The sequence below is a fragment of the Eutrigla gurnardus genome (assembly GCF_963514095.1).
Source record: "Eutrigla gurnardus genome assembly, chromosome: 18".
NCBI classification, from domain to species: Eukaryota; Metazoa; Chordata; class Actinopteri; order Perciformes; family Triglidae; genus Eutrigla; species Eutrigla gurnardus.
In genome coordinates, this window is record NC_139929.1 from 2,994,234 (window position 1) to 3,013,867 (window position 19,634).

At 44.4% G+C, this 19,634-nt stretch overlaps 1 protein-coding gene across 2 annotated transcripts in view; it reads right to left on the reverse strand.

The window, feature by feature from the left end:
* The window catches only part of cUnh8orf34 (chromosome Un C8orf34 homolog), a 43,320-nt gene that overhangs the window by 23,294 nt on the left and 392 nt on the right, over nucleotides 1–19,634 (reverse strand). The window contains exons 2-7 of one of the 2 annotated variants that reach the window (XM_084033866.1): nucleotides 9,509–9,584; nucleotides 9,282–9,413; nucleotides 7,559–7,678; nucleotides 7,423–7,451; nucleotides 6,428–6,591; nucleotides 4,072–4,241 (exon numbers count right to left, since the gene is read on the reverse strand). In XM_084033866.1, the coding sequence (XP_083889992.1) occupies nucleotides 4,072–4,241; nucleotides 6,428–6,591; nucleotides 7,423–7,451; nucleotides 7,559–7,678; nucleotides 9,282–9,413; nucleotides 9,509–9,584 (691 nt within the window). Of the gene's footprint in view, nucleotides 1–4,071; nucleotides 4,242–6,427; nucleotides 6,592–7,422; nucleotides 7,452–7,558; nucleotides 7,679–9,281; nucleotides 9,414–9,508; nucleotides 9,654–19,634 lie in introns of both variants that reach the window. The other variant, XM_084033865.1, reaches the window with a different exon arrangement.

Genomic DNA, 19,634 nt, shown 5'->3' on the forward strand with positions numbered 1-19,634 from the left:
CCGCCTCCTCGGAGCTAACAGGATGACACATCGTCTCCACGGCAACTGTTGTGTCTTTGGGATGTTTGCATGAAAAGGGGGCAATGGGGGCATTAGGAGTGTGTCTGTGTGGTGGGTGGGGGGTAAGAGAGGGGGTGGGGGGTGCTGGCGTCAGGAAGTGTGTGCCTTGTCTGCTCACTCTGGCAGCCTGACTGCAGCCTGGAGGACAAAGAGACACTGATCTGCAATCAGTCCATTCACGACCGTTACGTTGCTGCACACGAACCATGTTTTACAATTTACTTACAACGTCAACGGATATTTAGGAAGACAAGGGACTAAAAAGGCTGTTTTTTTAGTTATGATTCATGAAAGCTTTACTAGTCACCATGTTTAGAATCATTAAGATACTTTTAGAACATATGAGCTTATAGAATACAATGCTCACGTTGTTTAAAACTCCACAATATAAAAACAAAATGTCAAATTACATAATAAGAGAAGTCTACAGCGGCTCTGAGGCTTTACATGGACACGTCACATGCTAACATGCTAACATGCAGATACTGAGCAGGTATGATGTTAAACATGTTCACTAACTGGCTCTAAATCAGCTCTCAACACGGCACATGTCACTGCAGGATTTATTAAAAAAAGACTGAATACAAACTGAAATAACAGATGTTTCCTCATATAAGTAAAAACTTATAGAGACGAATATTGATGTATTCATATCTTAAAAGTACAGTTTAATGCAGGACTTAACATGAAATATAACCATTTTACAATTAAGTATTGTTGCTTTTAATATCAATATTTCTCCCCCTGCTGCTTTTCAACACATCATTTGTATTAGATCTTTCTGACGGGGAACGCCAGATATATGGCAAGAATTTCATAATATTTGTCATTCCCATCTGCCATAAAGCTAATAATAACAGCTTTACTCTTTCAGTCATTTAGCAGGTCGAAGTAAATGTTGTGAATGACTTTAATCACCCTCCTTCTGAACACACCAGACTTCAGCCCGTGTCTCTACAGCCAGAATTAAAAAGGAAGTAACCCAAACCCCAACATAAACCCCAACAACAACCCTTACAACAACCCTAAACGTAACCCTAACAACAATCCTAACAACAACCCCAACCCGTATCATACCACAAACTCCAGACATGACATCCTCAAACCAAAAAGCCACACACAGTCGCTGTAACTCATCCAGATTTATTCGGTATCAGAGATCAGACATCATCCTGCCCTCAGCAAACACTCGCTGTCGCCACGGTAACGCTACTCTCACCTCCTCCTATCCTGTTTCAGGACCGGCGCCAGAGTTGGTCGGCACGTTAGAGAGTCGGAATATAAGTAAAAATATATCACATTTACTGTTAAAAAAAGAAGAAATAGGTATCTAAATAACTATTTACTTGACTTTACACACTTGATCATTTCAATTAAAATAAACAAAACTGGGTGTTTTCCCCCCACAGACGCTAAATTCATCTTATTTCTTAATCCAGATTGGTATAAAACTGAAAAGCTTTCAATCTGACTACAACACATCAACCCTTAGCCATGTCTTTTTTATAACTGTATTCAAACTGGACAACGTTGGTAAGTATCTCTGTAAACCACTTCATGGTAAGCTCCTTATCCAGGTGCTGGACCCTTCTGCTCAGTGTCTTTGCATCTTCTGTTATAAGAAACTTTATTCTCGTTGTTACACAGCGGGACAAACTAGTGCTCCTTTCCTGCCTCCCAGTGGATTTTATACAACACAGCCTCTCCTCTCAGGGAGGCTAACGGCTAACGGCTAACTAGCACAAACCTCAGCCCGACAGATGAAACAGAACTGGATCTGGAGTTAATGTGCAGTATGTTTCTCTGCAACACACCAGACAGAACACCTCCAGAAACACCTTTGACCTATGGCTGCTTCCATGAAGGCTTTTACACACAGCAGCTGTAATACCAGGTTATGGCCACTAGAGGGAACCCTAAGCAAATGTTTGAATGACATCCCTCCAACAATCTCTGGCTCTGTGGAGTGACTTTATTGCTGCTTGGAAGAGACTAACTTCACATAATGCCAATGCACCATTTAACCTGTTGGGTAAGTTATCAATTAGCAATTAATTGATCAAATTAAGAGAGAAGAATGCAAAAAAATTGTATTCTGTGTCCCTAAGTAACTGTAAATTGGAGCCTTTGCTGTATCGTCCAGATCCATTGATTTCCACCTTTCATCACTGAACCCCCCCCCCCCCCCCCCCCCCCAGCCTGCTGCTGAGCAGCTGACCTTCATGTGGAACGGCAGCAAGGAAAAAAAAGATAAATATCTCCTCCAGGGATCAATATACTATCACGGCATCGCCATTCCAGCCGAGGAGCATCAGTCATCTCTGGCAGCGCGTTTCAGTCAGAGCCACAGAGTTTGTGCCAAGACCCTCTTTCTAAATTTAAAAAAGAAAAAGGGGCCCAGACGTGGTCCCAGAGGATCATCCGTTTCTCTGCAGTGGAGTGACAGTCAACACGGTGGCGGCTTCAGATCAGAAATGACCTCGCCACATGATTCCCTTTGAGTTACTGCCCTGGATCGGAGGGGGGGGGGGGGGCGCCACGAGGGGGGAAGTGCCCAGAGCTCAGATCAAGGAGGGCCATCACAGCCATCAACACCCGGCTTTATGGCTCGATTTATCGCCGTTATTAATATATGCTGCCATCCTGGGTCACGACGTGTTTGGATGATGAAAAAGGCAAAGAACGCTCTGTGTTTATGTATTTTCACTAAAGGAGAAAAAGATAAAAACTAGTCTTTAAGATGAAACGCTGCGTCTTTTCAAATAACAATAAAATAAATTCCCAGAAATGCTGTAGAAGTAAATAGAGAGTAGAGTTTGTCTCTGTGGAGCAGAAACAGTTTTCTAAAGACATCTTTTTTCTGTCATTTCTGCATGTAAAGCAGGGAATTCATTTTTTTAAAAAGCTGTAAGAATGAGAACAATCATCTGTAGCAGATGTAGTCCGTGCAACATGTCGGCCTCACATCGATAAAGCAACGCGACCCCGGATGACCCCGATAAAAAAGATCCCACTAATAAGCCCGCCTGCCTCGGCGGCGGCGCCGTGACAGCAGAGCGAAGACGTACGTCACCGCAGCAGAGACACTGAGGCTCCGTAATTGGGGAAATAAAAAAAGTGAAATGAAGGAGCGGGTTGTTATTCCCCAAAGAAAGGACCGCGTCTCAGACATTTGTTAGCCGGCGTGGGAGAAACGACGGACTTCAGTCGGATTTGTAGAAAAGTTGACTTTTCCAAGTGTTACGACGATTCAAACAGAAGAAGCTGCTGGTGTGTTTAATCTCACCAGTGCTGTGGTTGTGTGTTACACTGCAGGGAGACATCCATACTAGGTCCTGTCTGTCTGCACAGGCAGGGAGACAGGCTCTCAGATGAAGCACGGAGGAACCTGAACGCACCAGTAAATAAAAGGAGACGTGACCTTGTGATTTTTCAGCATCTGGACCAACTATGTAAACAGGAAGTGTAGTTTCCTCTCACAGCGGCGACTAAAGGGCTCTGGAGTACGACACATAGATGCATTTCAGGTTGAATCTCCACTTACGTTTCATTTCCACCACTTTCACACCAAAAGAGCTTTTACACTTTTATGAAAAATGCTTTTCAACAACTGGAGATGATGTGATCGTAACCATGCAGGCAAAGATAAATACACATAACAGCAGCCTTTAGTCGGACCAGCTGAGAAAATGTAGTCAACTCAAGTCTATATGTTTCTTCCAGTTACAATGTGGTGCATCTAAGAAGATGAAAACTTCTTATTTACCATTAATACTTTGAACTATAAAAGCTCCAGGACATAATTGATGTTATCCAGAAGAATACATGAAAAACCACCAATTAAATGTGTTTATCTCGATGTCCTCAAGCTAAAGAATGTTCTTCTTCTTCCTTTCATTAGTTTGTCTGCTGAAAGGTTAAAGTGATGTAGATTCACTCACAGAGACAGAAATATCAGATATCACTTCACTTCACAACCGTTAAACAGGTGTTTAAACAGAACTACGTTACCCAGCAGCTCCATGGCGTCGTCCTCGTCCTCCATCTCCTCCTCGGGGGCGACGGAGGGCGCCGGGCTGTGCAGCGAGTCGAAGGAGTCCTGGGACAACATGGCCGCCAGGAGCTTCTTGTGATGCTGCTGCTGCTCCTTCAGGCCTTTACTCTTGGAGTCCATCTTCAGGCTGAGGAGAGAGGAGTGATTATTCCCCACGTACAGCCTCTAACCTTCATCAATCAGGAGGCAAGACGTCTTATTTTGAATCACCATCATAATAACACGTTTTATAACAACTATGTTCTTATAGTAATGACATCCTCTCCATCCCGGTGTGCAAATATGCAACTGCCGTTTCCTCCACTTTGTTGCATCTGGGAAACAAAATAACACTGAATGGTTGCCGTGGAGCCGTGCAGGTGCAGAACACCTCGCTATAAACGGCAGCGGGACGAGAGGAGACGGGGTAATTGCTGCGAGGTGAGCACCGAGAGATTTAAAGGGACGTGGGAGAAAGAAAATAAAAAAGATCTACATCATGAAATGTTTCCAAGAGTCTGATTCATGTGTTGTTGAAATCTAGAACAAACAAGTTCCCTATTTTTTAACATACATTAATGCCCATATAGACAAAATCCTCTTGTTGAGCTATGTGGCTGCATATGGCTTTTATTTAAATTAAAAAAACAATAGAAGAAAATGCTTCTCGTTCACATTTCTCAGGTCAAATTGAGTTAATGAAATATATCTTCATCATATCTCCTTCCGATGCAGGTAAAGATATTGATTGCATGGATTAGACGGAGGGAGTATTCATTTGATGCTAATCTCAGTTTAATGACTTCTATTTACAGATAATATGGAAGGGTCATAAGGCGACATTCATACTCTCTGAGCGGTATTTCTGGGATAATTGGACTGGATAATATGTGGTCATGCACGGTGTCTGGTGTTTTATTTTCTCTCCACAACACAGTTTATAGAAAAAGCAGGAAAGTAAGAAGAAAAACAAGATTTTCTTGTTACTGCTTTTTATGTGTTGCACCATATTATTGGTTCATATCTCCTCTGAAAATCTTGGCTCTGTATCTTCTGGCGGCTTCAATAGGGATCAACATCAGGTGGTACGACCCGGCGACAAAATACAACCAGAAAGTAAAGGCAGGTTTTCGACTCTTTCCCTGTTTATTATGAAGAAGAGAGCAGGACGGGTTATACCGCTGACAGACGTGGGATGAAGAAGTCTCATTCCAGCGGATAGTCTGTGTCAAAATGAGCCATTTCCTCGACTACACCTCCAATGCCAGCATCTGATTTCCCATGTGTCCCTGGCACTTATCCATCCAGACGTTCATATATACAGAGTGTGTCAGCTCTCCTTAGAGTCAGCGGTGACAGGTGGAGCTGTCCAACACAGAGATAGAACTACAGGCAGAGTGAGAGGAAGCAGACGGTTGGAACAAATATGAGAGCAGGTGGGGGACGCCGGTCTGGAACGTACCACCTACAACCTCAGGGAGGTCATTTTCTTAATATCTCATCTGATCAAACCTGATTTTTAAATTAATTCACCCCTGAAATCAGGAGAAGTTCCCAGCAAATGCAATTATAGACGAGGCAAATAAACTCCGTCAGTTAATAAGAGACGGTAAACATGACACCGACCACACACACGGAGAGCAGAGCCCACACATACACACACACACACACACACACACACACACACACACACCCCTATCTCCCAGCTCAGGCTCCTAACTAAGTGATTTCTCCCTATAATCCACCCATACAGGAACCCTAATGAGATTAACACAGTGTGTATGTCAGCTCAGGCCCGAGCATGATTTATGGTTTTTATATCCGGCTCGTCCTCTAATTAGTCACATCAGCAGCTTGCCGTGTGACACACACACACATGTAAGTCACACACACACACACACACACACACACATCTGGCCGAGGAGTCCCAGAGGTGCCAGGATGTTGAGACTTTAAATGAAATAAAAAGGTGAAATATAAAAAGCTTCCTGAGAGGGCGACAAACAATTTAACAGTTTGCAATTATATTGTCAAAAAGGGGTCATTTCTTTTTTTTTTTAAATAACAAGCACAGAATTCCTTTGGCCTTGAGCGCACAGAAATGAGGTTAGCTTTAATTTCCAAAATTGGGTTGAAGCAGTATCATGGCGAGCGTGTTTAATCACGCCTTTGAAATGGGATTATCAAACCCATTCAGACGGGCATTCCTCAGGCGGCGGCAGCCACAGTCACAACTCTACCTCCTCATTTTTCATTTCTAAAGAGCCGACAATAGCTCTGTGAACTTTCTTGCAAGTTTGAAAACTTTTTGGTAATCTAACGGCGAGCACCGACCTGCCGGCGGGGCTGCCGTCTCCGCTCCAGCACACCGGGGTTTTCACCCGAGGGACGGGCGGCTGCAGCATCTCAGAGGCCAGCGGGTCGGCGTCCTCCTCGGCCCGGCCGACCCACTCGCCCACCACACGGGGGCGCACCGCCGGGTTATAGCCCCCCAGGTTCTAAAGGATTCAATGGAGAAGACAGAAACACAATGATGACACTCTGTTGGCTGTAAAGGTGGAATATTAACTGTTTATTCCTAATTAGTTGTAATTAGGTGGAGTTCATTCATGGATAACTTTTGTTTGGCGCTATAAAAGACAAAACATTTGCATATTATTCCAACTTCATGGGCGACCCTGTATATAATATAAACGCCTGCCACCATAGACCAGGTCTGCTCCAGATTTCTGCCTAAAACCTGTTTTTGCTGCTCATGATGTTGGGAATCATGAGTCCTGCTCCGCGTATAAAGTGTCCTGTGGTTGTGATATGACACTATATATAAAATGTAATTGAATATAATGCAAAAGCGCCGTAGTATCGTCTGAGATCCGGCCAGCACACATTGACAACCTCGTGTTTTTTTGGGGAATCTAAACCGCTATTGTCTCAGCGTGATCAGAGCAGGTGTTTAGTATTCATTCCCCGTCCACGTCCCTGCAAGAAAATCTCCAGGCTGAGAGCCAAGGACGTTGGACATGTACCGAGCAAAAAAACAAAAGAAGAAGAAGAAGAATCCCTGTCAAAACATGTGCAGCGTCTCCATCCAGACCTCATCACCCAAACCCCTCTGCAGCCGGGGTTGGAGGGGGGGTCGGGGGGGCAAAACACGGAGCTCAGACAACAAGCTTTGAGATAGTTTATCACGCTGGTGTCGCTCCCGTGAGACGACGGCGGCTCTGCTATTAAACGTTTATATTTGGATGTCTGCAGAGTGATGAGTGACAGGAGTCCCACTTCACCGAGGTGTCATGAATGTGATTTCTGATATGATGATGTCAATCTACCTGGTCCAGCTCATCGGAGATGGCGATGCCTGCGGAGAGAAGAAAGAACGCATTAAAGCACACAGAAGAATCTCATGATTAGGCTGCTGCTGGATCTGGTTTTCCTCAGACTGGTCTTTCTTTTATGTGGACTCACTGCGAGACAGACTCTCCAGGGCCTTGCCCAGCTTCTTGCTCTCCTGCAGGATGTGGTTGAGCTCGTCGAAGTCCCGGCTCTCCCTCCAGTCCCAGGACGGGTACTCCACGGACCTCGGCACTGGAACACAAACAGGACCAACCGGTTGGCTAGAAAGCAAACGCTGCGATCTGATTGGATCCTCGGCAAACACTGGGGAAAGTGTCCATCAGTCTCTTTGATTATTGATTGAATGGTAGCACCTAATTTAATGTTCTATGCTGGTCTCTTTTAGTACTTTTTTATTTCTTTTAAATTGTCCTGGCTGAGTGGTATTCAGGATGTATATGCTCATATTTATTTATTTATTATCTTATTATTCCAGCTGGTATGGAAAATGTTTACTTTCTAGCTATTTTTTTGGACTGAGAGAGAGCCGAGGGCAAACAGCATTTCATTGCACTTTATGGTACACTGTACTCTATTTTGCACATGACTAATAAACTTGAACTTGATTAACATTTAAAATCACTCAGAATCAGGAAATGACCCAAATACTGTAGAAACATCCATACGATGGTTAATTCATAACCTGTTTGGATTCACACATTATTTATATAAAAAGGGAGATTTTCTCTATTGTAGGGGGGGAGGGGGGGGGGAGGGGATTACTTGTAGTTCATCCATATCTAACAGTCTTATTCCCGACATGAAGAACCAGTGAGGAGGCGCTGCCAGACTAAATGGACATGAACGATGTGAGGATTGGAAGAAAACAGTTCCCTAGAATGAAACTCAAACACGACAGCTCCTCCTCCAGCCTCCTTTACTCGGACTAAGCTGCTCGGAGGAGCAAGAACCCGGAGAAGAATCTCCTGCCCGCTGTGTGTGTGGTTGCTCTGCTGTATCTTAACAGCCTGGATTAAAGGGTGAAAGGATGCAATTCCCACTCAGGCTTACCATTAAAACAGCAGGCAGAGAGAGAGAGAGAGAGAGAGAGAGCGAGCTCCAGCATTACTGGAGACTCTGTATGTGTTCATGATGGATGTTGTGCTTTCGCTACACTTTACAATAATGATGATTTTTTTTTTTTATTTAAGATTTCATGAGATGTGAAACACCTCCGCATGTATTTTTGATGCGACTTCACTTCAAATGTTGCTTTGAAGGCTTCTAACGCTCCGAACGCTCACAACTTAAGTACACCTCAATGTGAGGATTATTCTCCCATCCTTCCTCTCTCTCTCTCTCTGTCTCGCTCACTTCGCTCGCCCAGACGCCCGTTTCCTGTCTCGGTGAGAGACGCTCCGACCGCAGCACTAAAATAGAGCCGGTCTGGCAGTGACGGAGCACGACGTTAATTATTGAAGTCGTCCACGTCGTCTGACCTCGCCTCTTGTGTCGTGAGTGTCATACTTCATTCCAACATTATAGCCGCGCTAATTTATGACGGGAAAAAAAGTTACTGCCAGAAATATCTTCTCATTTGCATTAATGCTCAGAACTTTGTGTGAATTCATCTTGAGAGTGTGTAAAAAACTTTCTAATGAACTCGTCTGGAGGCTGGGAGCGGGACACTGTGACTGACTTTAATTAGATATAATTATATCAAATTAAAAATGGAGATTAAAGCCAACGGAGTGTGTAATTGCGCTACAAGCGATACGACAGGTACAGTATCAAGTATGTACGTTTTAATGCGTACAATCGACGTGATTACAAACAGAAAAAAGCAGAAACTCACAGGACTTGGATTCTGGGGAAGGAGGAGAGATGCTGGAGACGGCGAGGTCGCTCTTGGACTTCTTCGGCTTCTTCGGGTGAATTTGCCACGGCTTCTCATAGTTGCTGTTCTCCCTTCGAGGGTTTTTGCTTTCTGTCGGGGGGAGATTTCTGCTTAGAGTGCCCCTGCAGTATATTGGTCATATACAGTGTGTATTGTGGAGGGGTCGGGGGTCGTGGTTGACTGACCTGGGGAGCTCTGAGCCCAGAGGGCTGCGGAGCCAGACAGAGCTCTGTGCAGCTTGCTGGGGCTGTCTTGCTTGGTCTGCAGGTGATCAATGAGAAAAGGGATTGGATGGTCGGGAGTCTCAGTTATCAATTTGGTCATCAACTCCTACAGGAGCAGAGTAAAGCACAGAGTGGTTAGATGAAAGTGGAACCACAGAAAAATAAAAAGTAAGAGTAATCCACTGTGCTGAAGTGGAGAAGAAGAAGTAGAAGAACACGTTTCACAAGTCTGGTTTTGCAGTCGACTTCACTATCAGGGGAGGGATAAGCCTCTTATCTACTCTACGACTCCAGGAGTTTGCTCCACCATGTGTCGATATCCTTAAAAAACAACACAAATTCAAGCACAACAGCGAGTCCCCCAAAGATCGGAGCGTTTCCCTTCTGTAGCAATTAGTAACAAGACGGTCAGCGAGCTCGTCAGAATCAGATCAATCACGCAGAGACACGAGGAAAAACAGAAAAACAGAAAAACAAGAAAAACAGAAAAACAAGAAAAACAAGAAAAACAAACAGCCTCGGCTCCGTCCGTGCATTCTTAAAAGAAATCTAATAAACAGCATCCGACATATTGATAACGGGCAGATGTGAATAACTATTATAAACGGTAGGGGTGAGTATTGGCAAGAACCTCACGATATGTATCACGATACTTTGGTCACGATACGATACGTATCACGATACTTTGGTCACGGTACGATATGTATCACGATACTTTGGTCACGATACGATACATATCACGATACTTTGGTCACGATACGATACGTATCACGATACTTTGGTCACGATACGATACGTATCACAATACTTTGGTCATGATACCATACATATCACGATACTTTGGTCACGATACGATACGTATCACAATACTTTGGTCATGATACCATACATATCACGATACTTTGGTCACGATACGATACGTATCACGATACTTTAGTCACGATACGATACGTATCATGATACTTTGGTCACGATACGATATGTATCACGATACTTTGGTCACGATACGATACGTATCATGATACTTTAGTCATGATACCATACGTATCACGATACTTTGGTCACGATACGATACGTATCACGATACTTTGGTCACGATACAATACGTATCACGATACTTTGGTCACGATACGGTACGTATCGCGATACTGCAATATAAATAAAGATGAAAACACAAGTATATGTACATCAGATGATATTGATCAGAGGACAAATTGAGTCAAAACTATTTCATTCAAAACAGCCTCTCTATTTTATTAATTCCCATGAAATTCACTGGAATAAATATTGAAAATAAAATGAAAAAGGATAAAGTACTGCATTCACAACCCGTCTAAACATGAAATCGATCTTGTAAAAATCGATATTGTATTGGGCGGCAAAGTATTGCGATATATTGCCGTATCGATATTTTTACCTACCCCTAATAAACGGTAAACATTAAAAACTGGACATTCTGGTTCACGTGTGCAACACAGGCTCAGTATATTGGACTTTGAGAAAAAAGTAAGGCGAGCACACGGGGAGTCACGGTAACGGGTGGCGAGGGCGGAGGCCACATCTCACTCTGCACGCTAATTTAAAATCCGTCAAACATCACGATTGGAATTCAGCATCAAATGTGAGCCGATCGTGAGGAATACATCCATCTGATCCGTTATATTCCATCATCTTTCCCTCTGAGTGAAATGAGCATACGTCTGTGTGTGTGTGTGTGTGTGTGTGTGTGTGTGTGTGTGTGTGTCTGTGCAGTGATATATAAGGGATGAAAATGAACTGAGCGCTGTAAACCGACCGGCTGATTCAGGACTGCAGAGAGGCAAAGAAAGGCATTAGCAGACTGCAGTGAATTGGCGGTAATGCATGGATAAGTGTGTGTACTGTGTGTGTGTTCCTCTATATGTGTTTATGCACAGAAGCAGAGGATGGTATGTGTGCTGGTGTGTGTTTGCCCTTGTGTGTGTGTGTGTTTAAGGCAGCAGGGAAGCAGGATGTGTGTGTTTTTGGCCTCGGCTGGACTGTGTGTGTGCTCAGAAAGCCAATCAGGTAATCAGGGGACGTTCCTGTATCGGAGAGAGTACGCTGAGATTGACCAGGTCTATGTAAGGTTAGGGTCTCCTTTATAGGGACCTAAAAGAGCTCCTCACTTGGGAACCAAAGGAACTCTCATCCGAATCATCTCTATGATCAATTCAGACAGTTTTTGATCCACTTTTAAGTAGATTCATGCAATCTTTCAGTTAATATGAAGGAAAAAATACACATTTGACCGTAAACTGTTTTTTTAGCTGGATGCTTTGAATGTTTGGTAATGATGATAATATTTTTTTTTTTTTTTTACAATCACTGATTAGTTTGTTTTACACTGTTCAACGTTCGAACCTCGGATTACAGTGAAGCGCCTCAGAAAGAACAAAGCAGAGTCTCCTCACAACTGATGCAGATGGATTCCCGTCGCCTGCGTCCAACAATTACAAACCGCTAAAAGTTGTAATTACTGCTCAGCAGCTCCTGTGGGTAATTTAACTAACCCACCACCAGGAGGTCTATAAATGAAGGTTGTAATTTAGTGGATTATACAGGAAGCCAAACTAGCAGGACTTGGTTAAATACCGGCGGGCTTTTCCTCACTCTTAATCGTTTTCAAAGCCAAAGGATGTGCAGCTCTTTTCTTTTTAACGCACGGCTGCAGAGATCCTGCTGATGGTGGAAACACACAGATGTTTGCACTCTGCACACGTCGGCTCTATAAAACACTCGCGTGCCGACATATATTGATTGCACATCCTGGAGTGTTTTGCATGAGCGTGATGCGTTTGTGCTGAATGGGCTTTAATGCACCTGCGTGTCCCTCCGATAACTTCACGGGGAAAACACACTTATGTGTTAGTAATGCAGCAGATATGCATTATATACGTCACACATGTGCAGAACAAGGGAAGCGTATCTGACACCTGCACTCTCTATGGTAATGAGGTGCTTTAAATAACACGGTTTGATAACCTTTTTTTTCTTTTCTTGGACGGGAAACACACAAAGACGTAGACTCAAATTTGGGTCAACGCTTTAATGCGATTCGGCTTAAAGTGACTCCATCAGCAAAAAAAAAACATTCACGTGTGTTTGTGTGTGAGGGAGATAAAGAGAGGCGTATCACGCTGGCCAACAGGTGGCAACGGAGACGTTTGCATCCATATCTGTCATCAGGGGCAACATATCTATCTGCCCCCCCCAGGGCGGTTTGATTCGGTGGTAATTGACAGGCTGTCAGCCAGCCAGGAGACACCCGCGTCCTTGGAAAAGCTCCCAAGGACTCCCTCTGGGGACAATGACAATGCTCTCATTGATGCTCCCTGCAACTTAAAGCCGTTGACGGGGGGAAAGTTTGGAAGGTCACACATGGATGGTAGAGTGAAGGGCAAACCTGATAAGATCTCTGTGGATCTGTAGCCGTGGACCTGAGCTAACAACAAAAAGAGAGATTCCTCCTGACGGGATATCGACGGCAGCAACGTAAGCTCTGCAACGTAACACACAGCCTCGGATTCTGCTTCTTCTTTCTCGTCAAAGCTGCAAAAGTTCCACTCCAGCTGTGGCAAAACTCCCGAAAATGATCCACCGCCATTAAATATATATTCATTACGTTACTAATGAGCTGTCTCTGCCGCTGTATGCTATCTGTGTGAGGAATTTTACATTATCACACATTTACAATATTCATGTTAAACTAAAAAATGTTACCTGCAGGATATTCTGAATCGTCCTTGTGTTAAAAACCTAGAGGCCACACGGTACCGCTGATCCAGCTGCTGTTTGTCAATGAAATGTGGGAATCGGGGCATTTAAGGGCACGTCTGTGTTGGTTCTGAGGGCTGATTATTGGGGCGGATTAAAAGAGAATGATATGAGTAGAGAGACGGGGAGACAGAGGGAGAGAGATGCCACTGGAAGAGATCCAGACCTTGAATAAGCAAGCAGACAAGAGCAGGAGAGATCATGCGGAAGAGGAGACTGTGAGAGAGGCGATGTCACCTGACCGGACCGGCAGGACCAGATCCCACTCAGAAGAGATGCTTTTATCTGCCCTGCTGATACGCAAGAAACAGAACTCCCCACCCCAGCACTACTTCACTACTTCACTACTTCCACGCTCTGCTGCAGCAGAAATAAAGCTGGTTTAATTTCTCTACGTGTTTTAAGATGATGACTAACAAGGGGTCGGTGCATTATTAGTCAATTAATCAACCAATCAGCTGACAGAAATCTGATGATCACGGAAAAGGCTGAACAGTCTTAAAAGTTGTTGGTTGTTTAACTTGCATTCTTTCAAAAGGCCAGCAGGGGGCGACTCCTCTCTGGTTGTATAGAAGTCTATGAGAAAATGGTCCTACTTCTCTCTGCTGGCCACCAGGGGGCGACTCCTCTCTGGTTGTATAGAAGTCTATGAGAAAATGGTCCTACTTCTCTCTGCTGGCCACCAGGGGGCGACTCCTCTCTGGTTGTATAGAAGTCTATGAGAAAATGGTCCTACTTCTCTCTGCTGGCCACCAGGGGGCGACTCCTCTCTGGTTGTATAGAAGTCTATGAGAAAATGGTCCTACTTCTCTCTGCTGGCCACCAGGGGGCGACTCCTCTCTGGTTGTATAGAAGTCTATGAGAAAATGGTCCTACTTCTCTCTGCTGGCCACCAGGGGGCGACTCCTCTCTGGTTGTATAGAAGTCTATGAGAAAATGGTCCTACTTCTCTCTGCTGGCCACCAGGGGGCGACTCCTCTCTGGTTGTATAGAAGTCTATGAGAAAATGGTCCTACTTCTCTCTGCTGGCCACCAGGGGGCGACTCCTCTCTGGTTGTATAGAAGTATATGAGAAAATGGTCCTACTTCTCTCTGCTGGCCACCAGGGGGCGACTCCTCTCTGGTTGTATAGAAGTCTATGAGAAAATGGCCCTACTTCTCTCTGCTGGCCACCAGGGGGCGACTCCTCTCTGGTTGTATAGAAGTCTATGAGAAAATGGTCCTACTTCTCTCCGCTGGCCACCAGGGGGCGACTCCTCTCTGGTTGTATAGAAGTCTATGAGAAAATGGTCCTACTTCTCTCTTGATGTATTATCTCAGTAAACATTGTAAACATGAGTTTATGGTCTCAATCTCTAGTTTCAAGTCTTCTTCAATCCAGCATGATGTTCATTTAGTACATGATGGTCCATTTAGAGTCCACCAGACCAGAAAGCAGGGGACGCTTTAGGGGGCGGGGCTTACCTGCTGATTGACAGTTTGCTACTTCGGTCTTAGACAGTTCATTATAACCTTTTTGGTCATCTACAAAGTATTGAAAAAACAAAAAGGCTTCCAAACCTTGGCGTCACCATGACAACGACCCCTTCTTATATCATGTGTATAATATATGTCTATTGTTGGTCTGAACAAGAACACTTTGTAAATGCATTATTAAAGACGGGAGATCTTTTTTTTACATTTCTGCTACTTTCTTTCTTCTCGCTCCGATCGTTCCTCCTCACTTCTTCCCGACATATCTGACCCGCGATCTTTAAATATCACTGCCTCCCCATCGTCGTCATCACCGCCACGACCTTCAGGATGTTCCGGCACATTCCACCAAGACTTTCCATCATTTTCCCTGCAGGCTGTTCTCCACCACCAACAGCGTGGTTCTCTACGGCATATCCCACCCCGTCATCGTCACACTGACGGGTCTAACCTCGATAAATACACTTCTAGTGTCTCACTTCTTCTAAATAATCAAGTCATGAAAATAATTAACTCCCAGCTCAGTGTATTTTAAAGAGCTGCGTCATTAACAGATGTTTTATTAGTGAAAAACACCCAATAAGAGAAATAATTAACATTCAGTATGAAGTTCATTCTGAGTGACGCTGGTTTACAGGGAGGGGGCGGGGCTTAAACACACATTTACATTAGTCAAACTCACTGTCAGGCTGATCAGCTGACTTTCAATTACACACAGCCTTCAGACCCCCCCCCCCCCCCCCCCCCCAGCTTAACGCTGCACGCTCTAAATCTTCCTCATATTGAACTTCACTCATCGTGTCACTTCCTGATCTCCTAGATATCCTTCGCCTTCACTCTTCACCCCCCTCCTCCTCCCCCCCCGGCCTGAGGCCGCCTGTCTTATAGTGATTACGAGGACGGAGGGGGGGGGGCAACCTGTCCACCAGACCACGTCTTCCATATCACGCCATCAACCTTGAAGAAGACCACCGGCGGCTCTGAGACCGTGTTTTGTCTGATAGACAAATGATTTCTCCTCCTCTGAATATTGATGGTGTTGATTTCTAAATATGCCCCCCTCACCCCCCCCCCCTCCAGACACTGAAAGTGAAAGGCCTCATTTCAAAATTTCCACATCCGCCGTCGAGCACCGTGTGGAAATTGCCGATCGTTTTCCTCTAAATTGATTGTGGTGAATTTCAGCGCGCCGTCACAACCTTTTTGATGGAGTTCGGGGTTAAAATTAGAGAGAGCGTCTGTGTTTGGATGTAAACATGAGAAATAAAAACCCACCGGCACACAGAACGCAGCATGATGGAGTACAGATCACATTTTGATCAATGGACTTGTGCTTAGTCATGATAAAAGGCTTCATCACTGAGTTCTCCAGCATTAATGATATTATATGAATATCAAACGATCCCTAACTCTGGATATGAGGTGAAATAATAAACATGACATTAAATAACAAAGCGGCCCACAGATAGATGGTGGGTTTATTACGGATGTGTGGGAGGCATGCTGGTGACAGATGTTTCCAGGTGTGTGTTAATGTACGCGTAACCATGTGACCCTTCCTGTTGTATAACTGAACCTGCGTTTCCATTAAAGGGCCTCAAAGGTCGGGAATAACATATAATATGTATGTTTTCTCCAGCTGTGTAGGATTTATAGTGAATGTTCGTCAGTAGAATTCATATTAAAACAAAACACACAAGGTCCAATAAGGGAGTTGATCAATAGGTTGGACTGTGTGTGTGTGTGTGTGTGTACAGCGGATTAGAACCACCACACAGCTGAGCAGGCCGGACCTTTTTCCACATTGATGGAAGACAGAAATCCAGAAATCCACAGAGATGGAAGTCATTTAACTTTAATAAAAGTAACGATGCCGAGAGAATCTGCTTTACACCTAAAGTCCAGCTGATTCTTTATTGGTTTAAGAATCTGTAATCGTCACCGTGCTGACGGGATTCCTTCTATGTGATGCTGGAACACTCAACGATGAATACAAATATGAATACATGAAATAGAAGAATTATAGTAATTAAGGATGGATTAATGAAATATTCATTTTTTCATGAACGTCTCTCCCAATTAATAAATCAGATTAGTCACTCGTCAGCGCTTCATTAACATCAGCAAGTAAATCACAGCCAACGCTCACTTCATGATAAATACTCTGTGAACGTATTTATAGAATCTGCATCTGGACGAGATCCTATAGCGTTCTGGGTCTCCAGGTCGTAGTCAGAGTCGTATGGACCGGTCTACGAGGAGATGGGAATGTAATCTCAGAACTCATCCATACATCTGTATCTGTTTACAGAGATCAGCATCGTCTCTCGAGTCCGACCTCCAGCTAACGAGGACGGGTGCAGAGGAAGTCCTGGTCTTATTATTAGGCCGGTCCCCCCCGTGAGGCTAAATCCTCATCAGACCAGCTGGTGTCAAGACTGGATATTACCGGCTCTTTATTCAAAACCACTGAAGCCACTAACTGTTCAACATGTGAGCGTTGAGTCTGGTGACGGAACAACGGTCGCTCCTATTACTATATTAAATAGGTTTTACTGTCTTCATCCAGGTCTTCATGCGACACAAAGACGTAAATAAAGAAATAAAGGTCCCGATGCAACGCTTAAGTGATTGGAAAGAGAGTAGGTGTTTGAGAAGAATGTCAATTTATCAAAACGGCCAAGTGGCTGACAATAATCTGGAGTGCAATTACTTCAATTATCATGAAAGGGTGCTTTACTTTTTTGGGGGGGGGGGATATTTGGTGGATGTTGACTCAGCTTGCTATCTCTGCAAAGCAACCATTTCATTAGCGAGGAGGGGGGAGGAAGGGGGAGGAGGGGGGGAGGCAATTTGATGGCAAATCATAAGCTGCGTGTCGTCAGAGTGGAGTAAATGAACCGCTGCTTGTTGCTACACAGACCGTTTAACGCTGCAGATGTGTTGGTGTGAGGAAGATGAGTGTCAGGGAGGGACGAAGAGGAACGATCACATGGAGGTGTGGAAGAAGACCAGGCTGCTGATTAGAAAGCTCAGGGAGGAGGAATGCGTCCACAAGCATCCCATATCTTGCACGTTCCTCATAAATCATACATTTAAACCATTGAAGTCACACTGCTGCCGAGTTTCAATACTTATTTTCAACATCGTGTTCTTGTATTATCTTGCTATCAAACTTTCAGCCAGCTTTCTGTTTTGTAGAAGAACAGCTGTATTATTTCATCTGCAGCGCCGACTCTCTACATCCGATCAAAAAGACGATTACCGGGAGGATTCCAGCATCTCTTCCTGGATTCTTCTCATAAAAAAAAAAGGTTATTTCTTCACGATTGGATGCACACGGATGAGTTTTCTTTGGGACGACAATGAAACGGCCGAGGCTTTTTCAAGCGCAACGCCGAGGTAGAAGCTTCATCATTTTCTCATGAAGAGAGCAGCTCACCCCGGAGAGTTTATATATATATATATATATATATATATATATATATATATATATATATATATTCTTCTACCTCAAAAACACCGTCTGTTGCCCCTGAACGTCTACACGGCACAATGCAATCTCACAATGCACCATTCACAGTCGAAATACTCAGGATGTGTCCGCGTCCTTGTAAGTGTAAATAAAACTGCTCTATAAGATCATTGAACTTTGGAACAAAACATGTTTTTAAATCAACCTTTACTCACGTAAAAACACTTTGCACCGATCGGCCTAAAACCATGACATAAAGGTGACACTATTTCATCAGAAAGCCAAAGAAGAAGAAGAAGAAGAAGAAGAAGAAGAAGAAGAAGAAGAAGAAGAAGAAGAAGAAGAAGAAGAAGAAGAGGAGAGGGAAAAACAAACAGTCTCAGCTGCTGTCGGCTCTCAACAAGATCTCCTGGACTTCATCGCTGTGGTGGTTGTGGACCATCATAATATCATCTGTATGACAGGAAATGAACCGGCAAACGTTATGTCCTCTTAAATGTGGATGCAGGCTAAATTATAGGCATTGATTAAAGTCAAATAAAACACATATATAGAGATATATTAATAAAAAAAGAGTGGGGGAAATCTGCTGGGAAACGTTAGTGTTTTAGTCTCTGTCCATGGTGCTGAAAGAAGCCTCACTACTGTATCTGTTTAACATGCAGCCCGTGTGTGTGTGTGTGTGTGTGTGTGTGTGTGTGTGTGTGTGTGTGTGTGTGTGTGTGTGTGTGTGTGTGTGTGTGTGCGTGTGTGTGTGTGTGTGTGTGTGTGTGTGTGTGCGTGTCTACTACTACATGTCCAGTCCACAGAAGTGAAACGTCAGCAGTTTGCGAAATTACCGTAATGACTAGTTTCCCTTCAGTCTCACTAGATCAGATCTGCTGCAGAAGCCGGAGTCAGATAGAGGGGGGGTGTTTGTTTTTCCATCTCTGCTCCCTCACACACCTTTCAGCCACAAAATCCGACAGCAAACAAAAGGATGAAGTCATGCTCGGGTTGCTTGGATGCCACACTGGGGGGGGAAACACCCCGGCGTGAGCGCATACTCCCCCCTCCTCCCCTCCCAGCTCCCCCCCTGAGAGGGAGGACAGGGAGTTGGTATGAATTACAACCGGCCTCTCCGAGCGAGATCCTAACTTCATCCAACTGTGACAACGTCGAGTCGGGCAGCGGCAGGTTGCAGCGGCAGGTTGCAGCAACGTCCTCACGGAGACGCGCGTTCACGCGGACACCAAAGTGCAGCCGAATAGAAACGTCTTTTTTAAAACGTCTGGAAGAGGAAGGTGATCCACTTCCATGCAGCCCGCCGCCGGCTCACGTCGCAGCGGATCAATGCAATAATCA